The sequence below is a fragment of the Fundulus heteroclitus genome, chromosome 2 (genome assembly GCF_011125445.2).
Source record: "Fundulus heteroclitus isolate FHET01 chromosome 2, MU-UCD_Fhet_4.1, whole genome shotgun sequence".
Taxonomy (NCBI): Eukaryota; Metazoa; Chordata; class Actinopteri; order Cyprinodontiformes; family Fundulidae; genus Fundulus; species Fundulus heteroclitus.
This window is the reverse complement of record NC_046362.1, coordinates 12,815,268-12,835,667: the sequence shown is the minus strand read 5'-3', so window position 1 is coordinate 12,835,667 and position 20,400 is coordinate 12,815,268. Positions and strand designations below refer to the sequence as shown.

The 20,400-nt window shown below is 42.2% G+C and overlaps 1 protein-coding gene across 5 annotated transcripts in view; it reads left to right on the top strand.

Annotated features, from left to right (window-relative positions):
- Positions 1–20,400, top strand: part of reln (reelin) — a gene marked incomplete at its 5' end in the record, with an annotated part of 81,996 nt that overhangs the window by 29,589 nt on the left and 32,007 nt on the right. For all 5 annotated transcript variants that reach the window (XM_036148092.1, XM_036148083.1, XM_036148087.1 and 2 more), the window contains 22 exon segments: positions 735–880; positions 2,485–2,636; positions 2,767–2,882; positions 4,952–5,160; positions 5,250–5,378; positions 5,469–5,578; positions 6,421–6,487; positions 6,692–6,925; positions 8,348–8,509; positions 11,205–11,441; positions 11,547–11,739; positions 12,424–12,536; positions 14,534–14,671; positions 14,764–14,950; positions 15,942–16,147; positions 16,226–16,397; positions 17,393–17,599; positions 17,702–17,937; positions 18,088–18,245; positions 18,343–18,550; positions 18,645–18,721; positions 20,196–20,354. In XM_036148092.1, coding sequence (XP_036003985.1) covers positions 735–880; positions 2,485–2,636; positions 2,767–2,882; positions 4,952–5,160; positions 5,250–5,378; positions 5,469–5,578; positions 6,421–6,487; positions 6,692–6,925; positions 8,348–8,509; positions 11,205–11,441; positions 11,547–11,739; positions 12,424–12,536; positions 14,534–14,671; positions 14,764–14,950; positions 15,942–16,147; positions 16,226–16,397; positions 17,393–17,599; positions 17,702–17,937; positions 18,088–18,245; positions 18,343–18,550; positions 18,645–18,721; positions 20,196–20,354 — 3,616 coding nt within the window.

The following is a 20,400-nucleotide window of genomic DNA, read 5'->3' as shown; positions in this document are numbered from 1 at the left end:
GGGTAACAAATTAAAATAAAAGACCATTCAGTACAAAAGCCCCTTGTCTTCAGATTCCTATTTCCTAACTTGAAAACGTTTTGTTTTATATAATTTCCTCTCCACATTTACAAAGCACTACATTGTGTTGGTATATCAGAATGAATACCGATAGAAGACAATGGCGCGATTGCAATGTGGAGAAAACCTGTAAAAAAAAAAAAAAAGGTGTTTAAATACTTTTGCCAGGCACTGTAAGTGTCCTTATAGGTGTGCTTTTATGTTATTTAGAGGCATATAAACAATAACGATGCAAACGATAATTGAAAGCATGTCATTTCTTTCAATGGGGCGACTGTGGCTTGGTGGGTTGAGTAGTCGTCTGGCAATCAGAAGGTTGTAGGTTAGATTCCAGCTTCCCCTTGCCACATGTCGATGTGCCCCTGGGCAAGGCACTTAACCCCAAATTGCCTACCGAGCTGCGTATTGGTGTACGGGGAGTGTTGGCCTAGTGTTTAGAGCAGCATGCTTGCACTCAGAGAAGGATGCAAGTCCCCGGTTCGATCCCCAGCGCCTGCACACTGGGTCCCTGAGCAAGACCCTTAACCCCAGATTGCTCCCCGGGCGCCGCACATGGCAGCCCACTGCTCCCCAAGGGTGATGGACTAAATGCAGAGAACAAATTTTGTTGTAATGTATGTTTCAATGACAACAAAGATGATATTACTATTATTTCATGTTTCGCTACCGAACAGCACGCCTGCCAGTCGGAGGGCAATGCTTTGTATTTCCACGGAGGTGAGGGAGTCGCCCACAGTTTTGCCTCCACCAGAGACATCGATTTGCACCGAGAAGAGGGCAGGAGCTACTGGGAGGAAGACTTTGAAAGTCCACCTTTAAAGTAAGTCAAACTCAAAGCAACGGCCGCGGTGGGATTTTTCATACCGTATTATCAGTGTTTTCCATTTTAAGTAAAATACATGCATGACTATGATGCAAAAAAAGAACTTAAAGTAAATGATCTATTAAATAAAAGATCAGCAATGAATTAGTGGTCCGCTTGTAAGGTGTTTGTTTTTTTTGTCAGGGTTATATTTAACTGCTGGCAAGTGGGAAAGGATCATGTTTGGCAGGACCACTCAGATATGCAACCGTTAAATGCTCTGACACCTGTCACTTGTCATATGTCCCGTGATGAAACGTGCAGCGCTGCATAAGTCAAGCGTGGGAACTCACACAGGTGATCGGCATACCTCTGACTGCTACAGAGATGGCGATCCATCTGTTCGGAGCACACGACCGTACAGGCAAACACACACCGGACAGCGGAGAGCAAGGAAGCGCTGTCTGATGCGCCGCATGAGGCACAGAGATAAAAAAAAAAAAAAAGGGAGGGATGATGGATAGTGTTCCTGCCAGGGAGTAATTAACAGGCTTCATGCATCAGCTCTGTCAGTACGCGTTTCCATTAATGAGAAGGCCCACGCCCTCAACATCTACTTTCCAACATGCTGCCCTGCATGAAGTTCTCACCCATCAGGAACCGTGAACCGAACACATGTATAAGGAGGCAGGGAAGACGTTTGTGTTAATGGTACACTTCGAGTGTTATTTAACCCAACAGGGACCGTGGCAGAGACAAAAAAAAAAAAACAGATAGAAACAGCGGGAACGGGAACGGGAGGAGAACGGAAGCTGTGAGGGGAGTCGGATGAACTCTGGAGAGCTGGGCTGACACACTGAGCAAACTTCTGTCAGGGCTAATGAGAATCTAAAAAGTCTGCCGTGCTGAAATATGTGCCGGCACGTGTGTGCATCCTGTAAAAGACCCCTTCCTGGGGATTCGTGCCGAAAACCCGGCAATACTCTATAGTAGGGATGTGCCAGGTCATCAAAAAAAAATAAAAAATTTCCAAGATCGATATTTAGTTAAAATCGATGTGATGAAAATTAAGTACATTAACACATTACATTTAATCAGTTTTAATTGGCCCACAATATAAGGGATGGTGTTAACTCACAGGTGATGTTCAGGATGCTGCAATCTAGCATATCTGTGTTTCTTGACAGCAAAGTTTATACAGGCCTGCCCTAATCTGCGGCTGAGATTTGACACATTTAAACCAAAAGAAAAAGGATGTAATCCCAGACCAGACCTGTTGCTAGTTTTATTGGGGCAACAACTACAACTTCCAAGACATACTCCTTTGTTGGTTTAATAAAACTGAATCATTGTCTCAAAAAAAAGTATTGTGACTCACACTTAGCATGTGAGGCTCTTCTGTTTTCTCTATTTTGCTCCTTGAACATTTATTTTTTAGGTCTATCATTTAAGTTGTGTTTACAGGATTATTAAATAAAGTATTTTACAGTACGCATTTTTTTTTTGCTTACTTAATGTTACAGGTCTGGGTTTTTATCATTAAGTGTTGGTGCAATGCGGCATTTGATTTGGCTTAAAAACTGTATGTGAAAGCTCTCCTTTTCCTCACTTTTTTCCTTCAGCTGGGACATAGAGGGAGCGATGTACGGGACAAAGTGTGGAGAGATTGAGTCAGGCGCGGCGCTGGTGTTTGAGAGGGAGGGTCGGAGGAGAGTGTGCACCCCTTACCTGGACACCACATCCTATGGAAACCTCCGCTTCCACTTTACCATGGGTATGTATCTGCTCTAGTTTTTCATTGTGACCTTTTTTTGTAGCTGCCAGCAGTAGTTTTAATAAAATTCAACACTTCTGTGTGTCGGCCATGTTTTTTTTTTTAAAGACTTGACTGATATTTTGTGCAGGTGGAGGTGACTGTGATCCAGGGGAGTCACATGACAATGACGTGGTTCTGTTTGGGAGGTCTGAGGGCAGAAGGGAACGAGTGGTTCTTGATACCCTTCCATACTCGTCTTACAGGGTGAGACACAGTTCTCGGCTATAGGAAAACTGAAGCAGAAACTGCATTGCTTCAATTCTGAACGGGTATTTTTTTCATCACGTTTTTAAAGACCCTTTTAATAATCTCTGGAAAAGTCCTCTCATTTCATTTAGACAATAAAATATTATTTTAAGTTTTTTTTAGAGAGCTAAACTAGTAATGAAGTTAATGCATCTTGATAACTGATTTGTCTTCTTTAAAGTCAAGCAAAGCAGGCAATACAGAATACATTTTATCTATCAATACCATGATACATGGCATAGAGCAGTAGGTTCTTAGAGCCCACTGTTCTGCATGATTTAAAGGTGCCATGACATCACTCCATAAACCATTTCATGTAGTTGATATTGCTGCATATGTAAATTCTCCAAGGAATTTCATTTGAAAAAATAACATCAACTTGTTGTTTTGTCAGGCCAAATGTCCTGGCTACAACCATATTTGGAAAACCGGTCAAACGATTGGAGAATATGAATTACGTAGAAAGACCACCTACGTAGAAAGAGAACCCAGCAAAGCTGACCGCCCCTGAGCAGGTCCTTTGGTATTCAGTTTTGTCATTCACACGGCCTCATCAGTCCACTACAGATCATATTATATCCCCAAAACCTCAGAAAATAACATCTGTTGTCATGGCCCCTTTAAAACATTGGGTGACCAACAGGCTTCTTCAGCTTGATGGCATGCAGAGCAGATAATGTATTTGAATCAGGTCCCCGTTCCAACAGGGACACATCAAGAAGATAAGACCAGGATCACAACCCCCTGGAACAGAGCCCAAACATAAAAAAACTACACATGCCAGCCGGTATGGCAGCAAAAAACTGTAGTATCGTTAAAGCCCTGCACCATTCTCAGACGTAGTCCCAGCCACTATGCATGTTGAGTGTTTTCCAGTTTCATCAGTAGTATCAGCTTATCAACTCTACATCGTCAAAGACTGATAGTAGAGAGCAGTAATATATGGGAAAATACCCATTTTTCTCCTGAACTACTCCTACATTGGCACAATCAATATAGCCCTCATTACACACTGTACTGTAGACATTTTGACTTTCCTCTACGCCCCATTGTATCTTTCTCTCTATAAACTTTGGGATTCTACAGATGGATAACTTGAACTCAATATTAACTAGTCTTTAGCCCCAATTCTACTGCAACAAATGCTTTTCAAATTTAAACAGATTTTTAAACTCAGCAAAAAATAAAAAAATAAAAGCATCTCAAGCAGACATTTAACAAATTTCATTTCTCCAATTCTGTATAAATTGATTTTCCTGTTCAAAAGTGGTTTGTCACAGTTAATATCAAGTCATTTATGTTAAAGACAGAAGAAAATGCATCAAATATCCACTTAACACTGTATTTTCCAAACAATTGTCCAAGGTGGCATAAATTCAATTGTTATGCAAATGAGCCAATCAGTAGATAATCATACATTCTGGGATTGAATGTTTCTGGTTTACTGCTCAAACCTCCTGTTAGTTGTCTTATTAACAGCAGAAACACACAGAGTGACTTTCCAAGCTCTCTGCTCACCATGTTAATACATGTTGACAGCTTACCTTTAAATTTAAGATTTATTTTTCCAGCTTCACTTTATATTCCCCACACTTCACAGCTATGTAGTAGAAAAGGCGCCACTGTATAATTCACTACAGCACCTTGTTTCCTTGTTTCCATATAGCATTCCTTTCAGTCATTTTTGCTCAACTATTGAAAGTTAAAATACCCAATATTTAAAACAGCTGACTAACCTGATTCCTCTGAGCTGCAAACGGATATATGTTCTCATCTTATCCATTTCTCACAGAATTTAGCCAGGGAGCCGATTTTTCTTTAGCTAATCTTTCTTTTTTAAGGCTGGTAGTGTTTCATGATTTGCACACAAACATACCATTAGCTTCACATATCAATCTCCATGTCCTCAAACCGGAGATGACTCCTTAATAGTTCAGGGAACTTCACTTGCCCCCTGACTTATGAGGGACTTCACTTTGTCCTACTCTCCTTCCTGCTCCCCCCCCCCCCCCCCTCGTCCTCCTCAGACTCCCGCAGTCGTATCCGTCGCCCTGCCGTCTGAGCTGCAAACGCCGGTCACACAGTTCTGCTTGGAGCAGCGGTCCCACGGAGGAGCTGACCGTCACGTGTGGGCCGTGGATTTTATGCAACTGCTCCCCGTGTTGCCCGGCACCCACACGCATGTTGCCCAGTTCTCCATCAACCTCGGCTGTGGCTCCTACCAGCCTGCCAACAGGTACGACGCACGTCCGTCTTGTCCGTCTGATCAAATGTGGCACAAAGAGAGGAGCTTGATGAACAGGAAGCTGATTTTCATCCTGTCAGTGTGAGTCTGGAGTTCTCTACCAACCTCGGTCGCTCCTGGTCTCTGCTCCACACCGAGTGCCTGCCAGAGCTCTGTGCTGGGCCACATCTACCTCACAGCACCATCTATTCCTCAGACAACTACAGCGGGTAGAACCTTTTGTTTACTTGCTCTGACCTAACACCATAGCTTTGTGCATTTGATGAGTCTCATAAAGGAAGTGTGCTTTGCTTGTTTAGGTGGACCAGGATCTCTATTCCCCTGCCCAATGCCGCCTTGACAGAAACTACCCGGTTTCGCTGGAAGCAGTCCGGCACTGGAGCAGGCAACATGTGGGCCATAGACAATGGTTAGAGCTCCACATGTAGCACAAGCTAATTCAGGGTTTAAAAGCCAGCGTTTTGCTCATTTGCTATGGTCAGGGAATTAAATACATGTTTACAGGCTTTGTCTTACAGCTCTCAACTATGTACAAAATGAGTTGGTGTGATCATTTAAACTGTGGGAGTTTTAGCAGCATGCTTAAACATAATTAAAGATTTTAAATTTCTGTCAGAGAAAACTGACCTAACATCAGACGTTTATATACAATCACCTTGGCCATTAATGGCACATTATTTTGGCTTTTCAATGTTCTTCTCTCCCGGTACACATGAATGTTTTTATTCAAAAATGTTCTCTAACCCACACAGAAGGTAAAACTATACTTAATGGCTTAAAGATATATTCCTATAACCTTACTAATATTTGTTTTTTATGTCCCTTAGCAAGGTAAACCTCGACCACATGCTTTTTGTATCCACCAACAAGCTTCTAGCGTAATTCTGTCCGCTTTTAGAACAACCAACTGTGTCTAATGCTGATGGTTGCGGAAGGCATGTGGTTGCTTTTCTGGGCCACTTGCTTAGAGACAATTAAACAAGTTTTAGATGGCTTGTATCTACATATGTGAGAGTCTGTGCATCACGTTCACACTGTGTGAATAAGATAAAATTCTGTATAAATTGAAACTTTAAATCATTAAAAGCCCAACATTAATAGAACATGTATGCCAAGCATTTGTCAAAATACCCACTTGACTTGAATTTCCTTGAATCAAGAATGATTACTACATTGCTCCTCCATCATTTCTTTTTTTTTTTTTTAAGGTATTTGAGTACTTATGACTGAAGGTTTGTCGTTTCTTTTCAGTGTATATTGGGCCGGCTTGTCTTCGATTCTGCTCTGGAAGAGGACATTGCTCCCGCACAGGCTGCAAGTAAGAATATATTTCTTTTTTATTAAACTAATGACTCCAAAATGACTATGCTCTAACATCATATGCCTTTATCTCTATTAAAAATGAATCACATTGCATTATCTTTATGTTTTATTGATGAATTCTCATTTTCTATCTCCCTTTTTTTTATATTTCTCACTTAAACTGTCTTTATAATCCTCAAATGTCTTTCTCTCTGGACAGATGTGACCCCGGCTTTAGCGGTCCAGCTTGTGAGCTCGCATCTCAGACCTTCCCCGCTTTCCTGTCTGAAGGTTTCTCCAGTCCTCGTCTCTCCTCCTACCACAGCTTCTCGTCGCTGCGCGGGGCCGAAGTCAGCTTCGGCTGCGGAGTGCTTGCCAGCGGAAAGGCTCTGGTCTTTAACAGGGACGGCAGGAGACATTTGGTCACTGCGCCGCTTGACAGTTCCCAGGCCAGGTAGAGTTAATGCAGATATAAAGTGGGCAGAAAACTATGTAAAATGTTTATTATGAAAAAAAAAGAAAAAAAAAAAGCAGTTTGGGACTCTTCTGCTAAACTACTCCAAAAAGCTCTGCCTTGTTCCAGTCATCCATCACTTGTCCCTCCTGCTTTAATGCCATACTTGTTGATGTATTGTGTTTGTGGCAGAGCTTTAGCTGAGAGAAGATATTAAAATGCTAGAGGAAAAAAAATGTGAGCGAGACAAACATGAAGGTGAATCTGGCATTAGGTTAGATTGATTGCGCCTGTTGCAGGTGTGGCTGTGCTCTCTGGCGACCATATTTAATGCCAGTCTCCTGGCTGAGAAAGTAAAGCAGCTGCCTGGAAGAGGAAACGGTGCCGCTAATGAAAGCACTGTTTAACCAAGGACAGAGAGCTGGAGGAGGTGGTGAAGCCGGGCGCCAAGAGCAGATGACTGAAATCTGGATAAATAATGCCGTAGGCTAGATTGGGAATTAACTTGTCTGCGGACACACTAATGTGGAGTAAAAGAACTTTGATACCTATGAATGCTTTATGTGTCTACTTTTTTCTTATTTCTAATCTCTCTAATGTAATTCTGCTCTTGCTGTTCAGTCATTTCATCCACCTCTGTGCTTTGCAAGCTTTTGTCTAATTTTTTTCTCATTAAAAGAAATGTTTGCACGTTTTATTGGAATGTTTTAACAAGCTAACGTAAAGTGTGCCATACCTTTGTTGTCAGCCTCCACGAATAAAACCACATCTTCTTGATGATCCTCAGCTAAATACAGGTCTGGACTTTGACTGGGCCGTTCCAATACATGAACATGCTTTAATCTAAACCATTCCATTGTAGCCTTGGCTTTAAGTTCAGGGTCGCTGTGAAGGTGAGCCTCCACCACTGTCTAAACAGCTTGTAGGTTTTTCCTCCAGGATGGCCTTGTATTTAACCCCATCCATCTTCCAATCAACTTTGTTATCAGCTTTGTTATCATGGCGGAGGCAAGACGCTGCCACCACTGTGTTTCTCACTATATAGATGCTATGTTCAGCATTTTGCAATAATTGCAGAAACTGTTTGTATCAAAACACTTTTTTCATAATAATTAGTATCAAAAAACAAAACAAAATTTAATCCATGGATTCTTTCATTTTCTACTTCTATGATCTATTTCACTTTGTTCCATCATCCAAAATCCCGATACAATATATCAAAACTTGTGGTAATGATCTGACTAAAGGTTAAAAAGTAACCAATGACCAACTTCTTAACTAGCACTGCTTGTCCCTTTATACGTTTCTTTCTCGTCACCTAGCACCAGCCCGTTTCAATCTATGGACCTTTATATCATCTGCATTTTAACCAATGTTCCTACTGACTGTTACTTATAATTTTTTTGGTTTGATCTTCTGCAGATACCTCCAGTTCACGCTGCGCCTCGGTAGTCGTAGCATCCTCAGCTCGTGCCCTGCTCCCGATCAGCCTGGAGAAGGGGTTCTGTTGCATTACTCTTCAGACAACGGCATCACCTGGACCCTGCTGCGACATTATGCATACCAAGGCTTCCATGAGCCGAGGTAATGTCTGCACTTTGATGAATAGCTGTTTGTCACCGGTGTATATTTATCACATCATAAGGAGCCTCGTGCAGACTCTAAAGTGCCAGGCGCATTTATCGGCTGTAAAAATCACAAAATAAATGTGACTGCTATTGCAAATTTCAGAAAAAAATCTATCCTTTATTTTAAGCACATTTCTATTAATGAGAACCATAACAATCCTTTTAAAATGTAGCAATTTATACTGAAGCATATCTCATCAACAATTAGCTTTTTACATTGGTCAGTTTTCAGGAACTTCTAGTTGATAATCAACAAGTTTGTGCTTCTTGGGGTATAACGTCTATTTTAGGCAACTGACCTACAGGCTAGTGAGTCAGGAGGATGGTTGTGGTGAAATAGATTAAAAAGTTCCCTGTCAGAGATCTTCAGCAAACAGTGCAGCATCTTCATGTTCACCAAATCTGCGTAACGACCATTTTATCTAAACGCCAACTGCTTATTTGCGAGGGATGCCAGAACGTAGCCTTTTCTGTCCCACCATCGCTGCAGGTAACCTGACCCTAGCCAGATGACTTTCGCTCCGCCTAGCTCCACTCATCCATCTGGGACAGATCCATAGGAATGGCGTTTCAGAAGGCTGGGCCTTATCAAAAATCCTTGCATATGATTGGATAAGCCACTTGTCTGTCATCTTTAGCCACGTGCTATTTCAACCACTCACACCGAAGCCAACCCGTGACTCTGATGAGAGCGACGCAGGAAAAACCTCTCTGATGTTCTTTTAATGAAACAATATTAGGTAGATTGGACAACACGGAAGAAATAGTAGCATCAATGTTAACGCTTGCTTCCTCGATGCGAGCCGCCATTGTTGTCTGAATAAAAACAGTCTGACGTCACGGTCGCTTCTCCACTACGTCACATCTATGAAACTCCAGCCCTGCGTCCTAATTGGCTAGACAATAAAATTGGTTGGAGAAATCACTCTCTATGGGAGAGGTCCCAGATGGATGTAAGTGAAGCTAGGCGGAGCTAAGCGGAACGAAATTCAGCTGGCTAGGGTCAGGTTACACTGCAGGTGCTTTAACTGAAACTGTGTGCTTTGGTCAGATGAGATGAAAATGTCACTTTTTGGTAAGCTCTCCTCCAGGCGGGTTTGGCATTACACAAAGGAGGGATATGTGGGAGACATTTTGCTCTTTCTCCAAAGAGCTGTCTCAGATCTCCAGCTCTAGCTTTGAATTGAGAAAGCGGAAAAAGCGCAGCACATCTCCATCTACATGAACAGCAGTACAGTTGTTTTTGTTTGACGTTTTTTTTTTTTAAATTGAATGATGAAGTTTTTAAAATACCAGGACATTTAAAAAAAAAGACATGGTGGCCTCTACCATTAAACTAAAAATGAGGGGGGCATCATTGGGTCTTTTTACCATATTACCAACATATGCCATCACTGATATGGTAAAAAAGTATATATATCTATATTTGCTCTAACAGAACCAGAAACATCGCTGCCAACAGGTCAACTGTATGAACAGTCACTTTTAAACATGCCATTTTTAAAACTCCTGGAAATTCTGTTGGTGCACGCCGACCAAAAGAGTTAAAAACACGTCCGCATGTACATCAACTACAAACAACAGAATGTGTTTGTGTAGGTTTTCAGTCCAAGTCAGGGCCTGACTCACCGCTCAGTCATCCTGTATGATTAATTGGATCACATTTTGAACTGTATAGTTTGATGTTCCTACACTTGTTCAGCTATTATCACACCTGTGCTGCTTAGGCAACGGCAAAAGCAACACAGGAATTATATTAGTCCAGCTTTTAATATTGGGCTCTTCCTATTTGTTAGGATAAGAGTCTGTTTGTTTTTAGTTTTATTCAGTGATCCTTCAGAAAATATACAGGGCTTTCAGAAATACTGATCAACTACATCAGAGTTCACTTTATTCATTTCTGCGTTCTTAACCAAATCTGCTGCTGAACCTTAAGTAAAATGCGTTGGTGTGATGATCTTAGGCTCCTGAATAAGTTAGAATATTATCAAAGAGTTGATTTAAAAGTGAAACTCAAAATATTTAGCCTTATTACACGTGGAGCGATTTATTTAACGTTTTCACTAATGTTAATTTAGATGATTGTGACTTACAAGCAATAAAAACCCATTATTCAGTGAAATGGAAAGGTAGGATAATACACACGATCAATAGAAAATGGAAGGAAGGAAGGAAGGAAGGAAGGAAGGAAGGAAGGAAGGAAGGAAGGAAGGAAGGAAGGAAGGAAGGAAGGAAGGAAGGAAGGAAGGAAGGAAGGAAGGAAGGAAGGAAGGAAGGAAGGAAGGAAGGAAGGAAGGAAGGAAGGTCTAACATTCATGGTTTTGGATTGTGGAAGAAGGCCAGAGTACCCACAGGGACCCCGGACCTTCCCGCAGCCCCACCATGCAGCCTGCCACAACATAACATTTCTCTTCTAAAAATCCTGCTTCTATCAGCCATGTTATGTCATTTTCAAATTTTTTGAGCAGCTGAATTTTGAGTTATTAGCTGTAAGTCATCACACCTAACACGAACAAAAAAGATCAAGATACATCTCCCTAAATTAATGCATATAATGACCTAGCTTCCACCTTTCAAGTTGAATTAATGAAACTGATTAACGGTTCGATCATTTTACTTGAGAGATACGATTTTCCTCCCTCCCCCCCCAGGATCGTGTCCGTTGAGCTTCCGTCCGGCGCCCGCAAGTTCGGCGTGCAGTTCCGCTGGTGGCAGCCGTATCACTCGGGACGCGGCCACGACGTTTGGGCTCTGGACGAAATCAGCATGACCTCGGTGCTGTTCAACACCATAAGTCTTGACTTCAGCAACGTGCTGGACGTCACCCAGAGTCTCGGCTTCTATCTTGGCAACGTTCAGCCATACTGCCAGCATGACTGGACTCTAAGGTATCCAATGATCTCATCCTGGTAATAGTTATTTTAATGACTCGGCAGTAGTGTTAAGAAATCGTCTAACGAGCCATCTTTGTGCTTGCTCACGTCATTCCGCAGTTTCTCCGGTGAGCCCAGTCCTGGTTTCAGCATCCGTTATGTGGAAACCCAGTCAATGCAGATCGGCGCCTCCTACAGTCTACAGTTCTCCTTGGTCATGGGCTGTGGCCGCGAGCCCTCCCCTCATATCGACACCCAGGTCCGCCTGGAGTTCTCCACCAATCACGGCCTCACTTGGCACCTGGTCAAAGAGGTAAATGCCTTTATCAACACACCCTGCGCTGTGGCGGAAACTATTCACAGTCGTCCTGCACAGACACAAGGACACAAATCCTTTATTCATGGTCATGAATATTGATTCAGCCATTACAGCCCCGGAGATAATATGTAAATAATGAGTCTAAATGTGGCACTTTTTTTTTAAAATGACAAATCATCACAATTAGTTTTAATCACTCCGCTATCAGCAAATACATGACTGTACTTGAATGGGCCGGCAGATTATCCTCCTAGGATTCAAGAGGGATTTTCTATAATCATAAGAGTCATAAATATTCAGGAGGAACCAAAGTATCTAATGTGATTTTTTTTTTTTTTATTATTGCTTTTGGAACTTAATAGACCATAATGACTCCCTTCTTCATCAGTGACTTTTCTCTAATTCTCCTGTCTGTGTGAGAATCGTCTTGCAAGTGCAGATTGTAACTCACAAAGTGCTTTGTAGCGTTAATCCGTGCTGATCTTCCAGCGCTCAAGGTCAAATATAGTGTAATTCAGCAAACTCTTCTTCTGCACATAGAAAACCGGCAAACCCTCATCTGCAGGATGCTGTTTCTAAGAATATTTCAGAAGCTCCGAGTGAGCAATGTGCCGTTATAACCCCTCTGGTGAATATATGAAAAAAATATGTCTTAAAAAGTTTCCCCTCTTTTCTTAGGCCTGTCTACCTGGCATGCCAAGCTGTACTGAGTATACAGCTCCCAGTGTCTACCATCCATCAGAGTTCAAAGACTGGAGACGTGTTACGCTCTCATTGCCTCAGAAGACATGGTAAGTACAATCCACAAAAACAGAAGAAAAAGACTTACAAAGTGCCCTTTGGGATTAAACCTTCTCTGATCTTGATTTTGCCTTGGTTTTTTTATTATTTTTTTATTATGGCTAACAAGCTCAGCGGGCTTTGAAAGCAGTCGGGTCAATTACAGAAAGCGAAAACTGGAGAATACTAGTAAAGATCAGCATTTTCCTCCATCGGTGGCTGCAGGACTTCCACATCTAAACACAACACTTAGACTATTTCACATAAAATACTCTTTTCACTTTAACTTTTTTTCTTTACCATTACATCCACCAATCTGTGCTTCCAACATGTATTTCATATCGATTTGACACATTTGATCCAACAAGATCCAAGAAGTGCATAATTGCGAACCGAAGGGGAAAATAATACAGGGCGTTTTTTAACCGATAAAAACTAGAAATGTGTGGCAAGCATATATATTCAGCTGCCTTTACTCTGATTCCTCTAAATAAAATTCACTGCTACAAACTGTACTTGGTAGTCAACAGATTAGTCCACGGAGTCCTGGTAACTTTTTCTCAGTCTCATTGAAGTGGGCCCATGACAGGCAAGTCAAGCACTGTGGAAAAGTCTGAGGCGAGTTGAGGTAATAAACTAATAATCTAACAGTCAACAAAATTACCCTGAAAATGGAAAAGAATAACTTACGACTGCAAATCTACCAAATTAATAGAGGTCGGGCAAGGAGAACATTAATCGGGCCGCCAACAACTCTGGAGGAGCTACATAGAGACACAGCACCGGTGGGAAGGTCTGTTGAGAGGACAACTATTAATGGTGCACTCCATGAGTCTGATCTTTATGAAACAATAGCCAAGAAGAAAGACATTGCTGAAAAAAAGCTATGAGAAGTCCTGCTTAACATTCGCCAGAGGCCACGTAGGAGACAGAGAAAAGGTGTGAAATGAGGTGCTCTGGTAGGAGACCTAAATGCAACTTTTTGACCGACATGCAAGGCATTACGTTTGAGAGGAAATGGATACTGCAGATCCCCATGAAGACACCATCTATTAGTTATAACACAGTGCTGGCAGGATATTGCTGTGCAGCTGCTTTTCCTCAACAATGAGAGGGAAGCTGGTGAGAGCTGATGGGACGAGGAGCGCAGCTAAATACAGGACAGCCTGTGGGAGGCTGCGAAAGACTCGAGTCTGGATCAGAGGTTCACCTTCCAGCAGGAGACCAACTCCAAAAATACCCTCAGAACCACAATGTGTTAGAATGACCAGACCTTAATACAACCATCTTGCCATTCATAGATATTTTCTATCGAGTCTGACTTAGCATGCGCTCTTTTGCATAGAAAAATGGACAAAACTCTCAAGATGTGCAAAGGCTGTGGACACACACGTTTTAAATATATTTTTTTGCAAGGCGCTGTCCAAGATTTTATCAGATAATGTATTATTGGGTATGGGGTTAAATCGACCTTTAACTCTCATGCAGAGCCCATCAATGAGCACTTAATACTATAAATAATGTACTGTAACAGCCTCAGCACGCACATATATCAGCTCCAATGTCCCCATAAACCTTCCCCTCTGAACACCGTGACCTCAGCCCCCATTTCATTCCACCACCCCAGCTCCTAAATAACGACGGTCTAATCTCCTGCAGAATACGATACGATGACAGGTCAGAAGGTCATGGCACGTGAAGTAATAAAACAGCTGTGTGCAGGTTGAATGAACACGACACAATCTGATATGGATCCGCTAAAGCAGAAAGCCTCTTGGGCGTGTTATCTCTAACATACCATATTTAAACCAGAAAATGTCCCCTCCTTTGGAGGCTTGAAGTCATGAAATTATATATGTATATATATATATATATATATATATATATGTATATATATATATATATATATATATATATATATATATATATATATATATATATATATATATATGGTTAGTTTGTGGCTAGCTTGCTATAAAATTTAAGGCAACACATTTTCTAATTCCAGGTCCAGTGCGACGCGGTTTAGATGGATTCAGAATTACTACGGAGAGCAGGATGAATGGGGCCTGGATGACATCTACATCGGCCAGCAGTGTCCTAACATGTGCCATGGGCATGGCTGGTGCGACCACGGACATTGCAGGCTAGTCCTCCCAGCTGAACGGTGGATTTATGTCGGAGAGGTTATATATGGCCAGCTGGATAAAAGTCTCTTATCTCTCCCGTCTCACACAGGTGCGATGACGGGTTCACCGGACAGGACTGCCAGCCGTTGTCGCCGCTCTCCTCGAGCGTCCTCTCAGACTTCGAGTCCCAAGACGCGCTGCTGGCCACGTGGCAGGAGGTGATTGGTGGAGAGGTGGTGGCGCCCGACATGGGCTGCGGGGTGGTCTCATCTGGATCGTCCCTCTACTTCAGCAAGGTAGAACATCGAGATAGATTTTGGTTTATTATTCGTTCTGTTCTGTCCAAACGAAACGATGAATGTGATTATTTTCACGTAAAAATCCAGAACGAGGAGCAGCAACAATCTTAATTGCAAAGGGAAAAAAAAAATCTGGCACACAAACCTGGTTGCAGTCCTTGTGTGTTTTGGCGTGTAGATCCAGACCGAACCATGTGGTAAATTTGTGTTATTAAAGTAAACAGATTTAAAGGACCGTTGAAACTTGGCTGATGCGGGCATTGTCTGATTACTGTCCGGTGCTCGTTGCCAACAACCGCTGCCCTCTGAACTCTTCCCAGTCATAAAATTAACTCCACAGAGTTTAGGAGTCTGATTGGGTATAGGGGATGTGCACCAATTTCAGGCGATTGCACAGCTGTTCACACACTTCTTAGCAGATTAGAAATCAGAGTTCCCAACTTGCAACTGCATTTTTTTCCGTCCTTTTTCATGGGCATTTTCATTCAGTTGCAATGCTGATCAGAAGCTCACACTTAACATAGACTGAGCTAATATTGTGAATTAAAGACGAGGTTTCAGTTATCTACTTAAACTGTTCATTTGTCTGCGCTGCAATCATAAGATAAACAACTGGTTGGTTGTTTCTGAGCTCTTCTTACACATCCTAACCAGTTGGATGTTCCAGCTGTTGATTGCTATAAAACCATGTGGATACTGGCTTCAACTTCATTAGTAGGGGTGTGTGAAAATATCTCTGCCTGTGTTTAATTGTACTTGAATGCACTAACTCTTGTTTTTTTTTATTTTATTTTTTTAATAAATAGAACTTGTTCGTCATTTGACAAATAATGAACTGTGAATTTTTGACCAATACTGTTTGCAGCAGATTTCCCCTTACAGAGTTTCCTCATTTTTACCACAAATGAGCATGATGAAATCTGACCCAATCTGTTCCCGACTGGCCTCTGCCCTGACCCGTGTGACTTTATGTGCGTGTCACCGACAGGCTGGGCTGAGGCAGCTTGTGAGCTGGGATCTGGACACAGAATGGGCGGAGTTTGTGCAGTTCTACCTGCGTGTGGGAGGAGACTGGGCGGAGTGCAACCAGGCAGACAGCAGAGAGGAAGGAGTCCTGCTGCAGTACAGTAACGACGGAGGAATCAGCTGGGGTCTCATTGCTGAGATGTACTTCACAGACTTCACCAAGCCTCGGTGAGGCAGAAATGACCAAAGTAATATATCCCAGCCAAATTGATGATGCACCAGTAACCGCTCTTATTCCGTCCACAGCTTTGTCCATTATGAACTTCCTCTGGCTTCTAAGACTCCCTCCACGCGCTTCCGTTGGTGGCAGCCTCTTCATTCTGGGGAAGGGTACGACCAGTGGGCGATTGACGACGTCATCATTTTGTCTGAGAGGGAGAAACACATCATCCCAATGGCTAATCCAACTCTGCCGCAGGTCAGACTACCATGCCAATGACATGGGCTGTGGGGTGGTCTCATCTATCCATCACTTGAGTTTTGCTCTAACTTGCCAACAATCTTTGGCTTTTTCTCTTAGCACTTCCTTTTTATACGATTGTTTATTTTTTTATAAAACAGGTTATATCGGAAAAATATCATAAAATCTTTTAGTTATACATAGTGTTTTACATACTTGACATTATTCTTTATTAAGCCCCCTTCCGGCATGAGACCATATTTGTGAACCCCTTGGATATATATATATATATATATATATATATATATATATATATATATATATATATATATATATATATATATATATATACTCAGCCTCACTTCAGAGTTTTTTTGCCTTACAAATTACTAAAGCAATTTGTTTTCTAGCTGATATTGTGACATATTATCACACCGAACTGATTTTCCTTTTTATCACATCATTTACCAAAACATTTCTCCAGGGGTTTCTGAATAAAAAACAAATATTGTTTTCAATTTCGAGATCACTTGTTTCTTCTCAACCATATCAAACAAATAGATTTTTTTTTTGCGATGTAATCATCCCCAAAGCTGTTTTGAGCCCTTTTTTTAGAGCGCAACATGTTTAAATCATTGGCAAGCATAATAAAATCAAGTATACATATTTTATTCTTTATAAATTTCATTCACATTCATTATTGCCACAATAGATCCAAACACTCATCTCTGGGGTACTCCATGGGTGTTGCTTGACAGTCAACAATCTTAACTCATTTTTGCTTTTTCCTTAAATAATTAGTAGTTTAGTTTACCGCTAGTCCTCTAGCACCATATTATTTTTGATTTATTAGGATAATATTTTGGTAAGCCTTTTTAGGTCCATGAAAATACATTGGACACGTTTAGACGACCTATAGACAGCTTTGGCTGTGATCCAAACAGGTGTAAGACATAAAAAAAAAAAAAAAAAACATCTTCAAATTAGTCTATTTATTCTGTCTGTCTGCACAGAATTTTTACGAGAAGCCGGCGTTTGACTATCCTCTGAACCAGATGAGTGTCTGGTTGATGCTTGGCAATGAAGGCTTGGAGAGGGACAACAACAATAGTTTCTGTGCTCCAACTCCCTCCGCCATGGTGTTTGGACGATCTGATGGAGACAGGGTGGCCGTTACCAGGGACCTGGCCCTCCGCCCTGGGTACACCCTTCAGTTTAAGGTTGGGGGAACATTTTTATTCAAATCAGATAACATTGAAACAAAATCACAAAATGCATTTCTTTCAAATAATTTTTTTACCCCTTTTCATTTACCCTTGTAGCTGAACATAGGTTGTGAGTCAGAGTTCAGCGCCTCCGCCCCGGTTCTGCTGCAGTACTCCCACGATGCTGGCCGGACGTGGGCCCTGGTGCGAGAGGGCTGTTACCCGGGAACCCCAGGGACAGGCATCTGTGAAGGCAGCGGCCGTGAGCTCAGAGAACCCACCGTCTACAACACTGGGGATTATGAGCAGTGGACCAGGATCACAGTGGTCATACCGCGTAGCGTCGCCACCAGGTAGCTCTGGCGACACACAGATACTTCCATGTTCTCAGATGTTGCAACGTGTTTGGAACGTTTTCCTAAAACATTACCGATCGCTCAATTTTTTTTTTGTTTTTTGGTTTGTTTTTCATCATCCATTTATCTCATCCTTCCTCCTCCCAGTAAAACCAGGTTCCGTTGGTTCCAGGAGAGCAGCGTGTACCGAGATGCGCCGCCGTTTGCTTTGGATGGAGTCTACATTTCTGAGCCCTGCCCCAACCACTGTGGGGGACACGGGGACTGCATCTCTGGCGTCTGCTTCTGTGATATGGGGTACACAGGTACTACAAAGGGAGCCGCAGATGGAAGAAAGCCGACGTAACCAAAGATTCTGTCACCTTTTTCTCGTAACCTGTGATTCTTCTTTATTTTTCACAGTGGAGCAAGACAGTTGTGTCCCATCTGTAGCCAGTCCCACGGAGCTGACGGAGGGCTTTGAGGGGAAGCTCAGTCCCCTCTGGCAGACCATAAGCGGGGGACAAATCGGGGGCGGCTGCGGCATCATCAGCGAGGGCAAGGCTCTTTACTTCAGCAGTGCTGGACGGAGAGAGGCTCGAACAGCCCCTCTGGACACCACCAACACACGGTAAGGGGAGCATACGACTAGATTTCTCCATTTCAAAGCATTGTGCTGGTGTTGTTGTAGCATCAAATTTGCTTTTATTTTTGTTTGTGCATAGGTTGGCTCAGTTCTACATCCGGATTGGCAGCAAGAGTTTAGGACCAACCTGCACCAGGCCACGCTCTCGCAATGAAGGTTAGTAAACACGTTGGTGCATCTATGGCTCTATGTGGGTGTTACCTTACAGTTCAGGAAAGAGATGCTAACCCCACCATTTAGCAGCTGGGGAACCATCTGCTACAGACCTGATCTTCATCATCTTTTTCTTTTCAATTAGTCAGCAACTTGCCGACCCATAGCCAACTGAAGGGCTAAAGCTTTAAAAATACTGTTTAGGATGTTTGAAGTGAGGGTCTTTTAAAAGGTTATAGAGAATCACCTGCAGTGTATAATCATTTTGTTTCCCTCATTTGTATGAATCCAAATCAGTCACTTCCAGAGGGTAAAGCTAAATTTCAGTAAAAGAGGGACCAAGACTAAACTGAGTATTGTCTTTAAACTCCTCCCATTTCTAAAACTTCGTAGGAGGCTGTGTACCACAGCAAATCTTCTTGTGTAAATCCCGTCCCAGAAACAGAACATTCAGAGCATTTCAGTTAACAATATTTGTCTAATATATAAGTAAAGTGGTGTAAAAGGCAAACTTATTATAATGGTTTAAATCAACACTATTTTATTGATTTTAAAACTTTTTTTTATTTTCGTTATTCTTAATCCAATAGTTACTCTGGTCAAAAATCCTTTTGCATGCTCTGGATTTCACCCAGCAAGCTTATTGGTGGCAATAATGAAGGTTTTTGATGAGGGCCATGTAGGCCGTTTCCCTGGGCTGCAGAAAAAACAGGTTTGCATTGTGCAACAAGTTTTTTGTTGCTTGTATGCATGTGGGACTGCGACAGACTGGCGACTTGTCCAGGGTGTACTCCGCCTCTGGCCCAGTGAACGCTGGAGATAGACACCAGCACCCCGCGACCCCATGAGGGATTAAGCGGGTCAGAAAATGGATGGATGGATGGATGCATGTGGGCTTAGTGGGAAGATGGCATCCCCGTGTGATGGATAAGGCTCCACTGCTCACTGCTGGGAAATGGAGTGGGACTAGGTTACTTGGATTCTGCAGGACTGCATTGCATTTTATCCACTCCTGCATCTCAGATTATTTCTTGCCTTTGAAATCAGGGGGTAAATAGAAGGAGCCGCTCAAATTTCCTGCCACCTTTTCTGTGAGTAAAAATCCAGTGCAAAAGTGACAACGATTTAAGAGTAATACACAAACTGCTGTAATGTTTATGGAGTTTGGAGTTATAAGTCCATTTTGGGTATTGGCATTTATGGATTAGACATTAATGTCAGCCTCCAACTAACCAACTAACCTGGAGTCAACCAACTAACCTGGAGTCATAAAAAAAAATGATACAGCCCAGAGTGTAATGAACTGAAAGTATGTATTAACTTTTTATACCCTACTAACAGAACCTTATTTCCAGAACTACAACTTTATAACAAAACCTTCTACAGTGGCGCTCACAACTGTGCAAGCTTCTGCTATTGGTCGCTGATGGAAAATGTTCTCCCACATCTCCTGAACAGAATGTTTTTGTGCCTTCAGGCGTCGTCGTCCAGTTTTCCACCAATAACGGCATTCAGTGGCAGTTCCTGAGAGAGTTGGACTTCAGCTCCTTCCTGGAGCCTCAGGTGGTCACCATCGAACTTCCGCCCTCAGCGAAAACGCCCTACACGGTGTTTCGGTGGTGGCAGCCACAGCAAGGTGAGTAAACAATGACCAAAAAAAAAAAAAAAAAGTCCCTCTACAA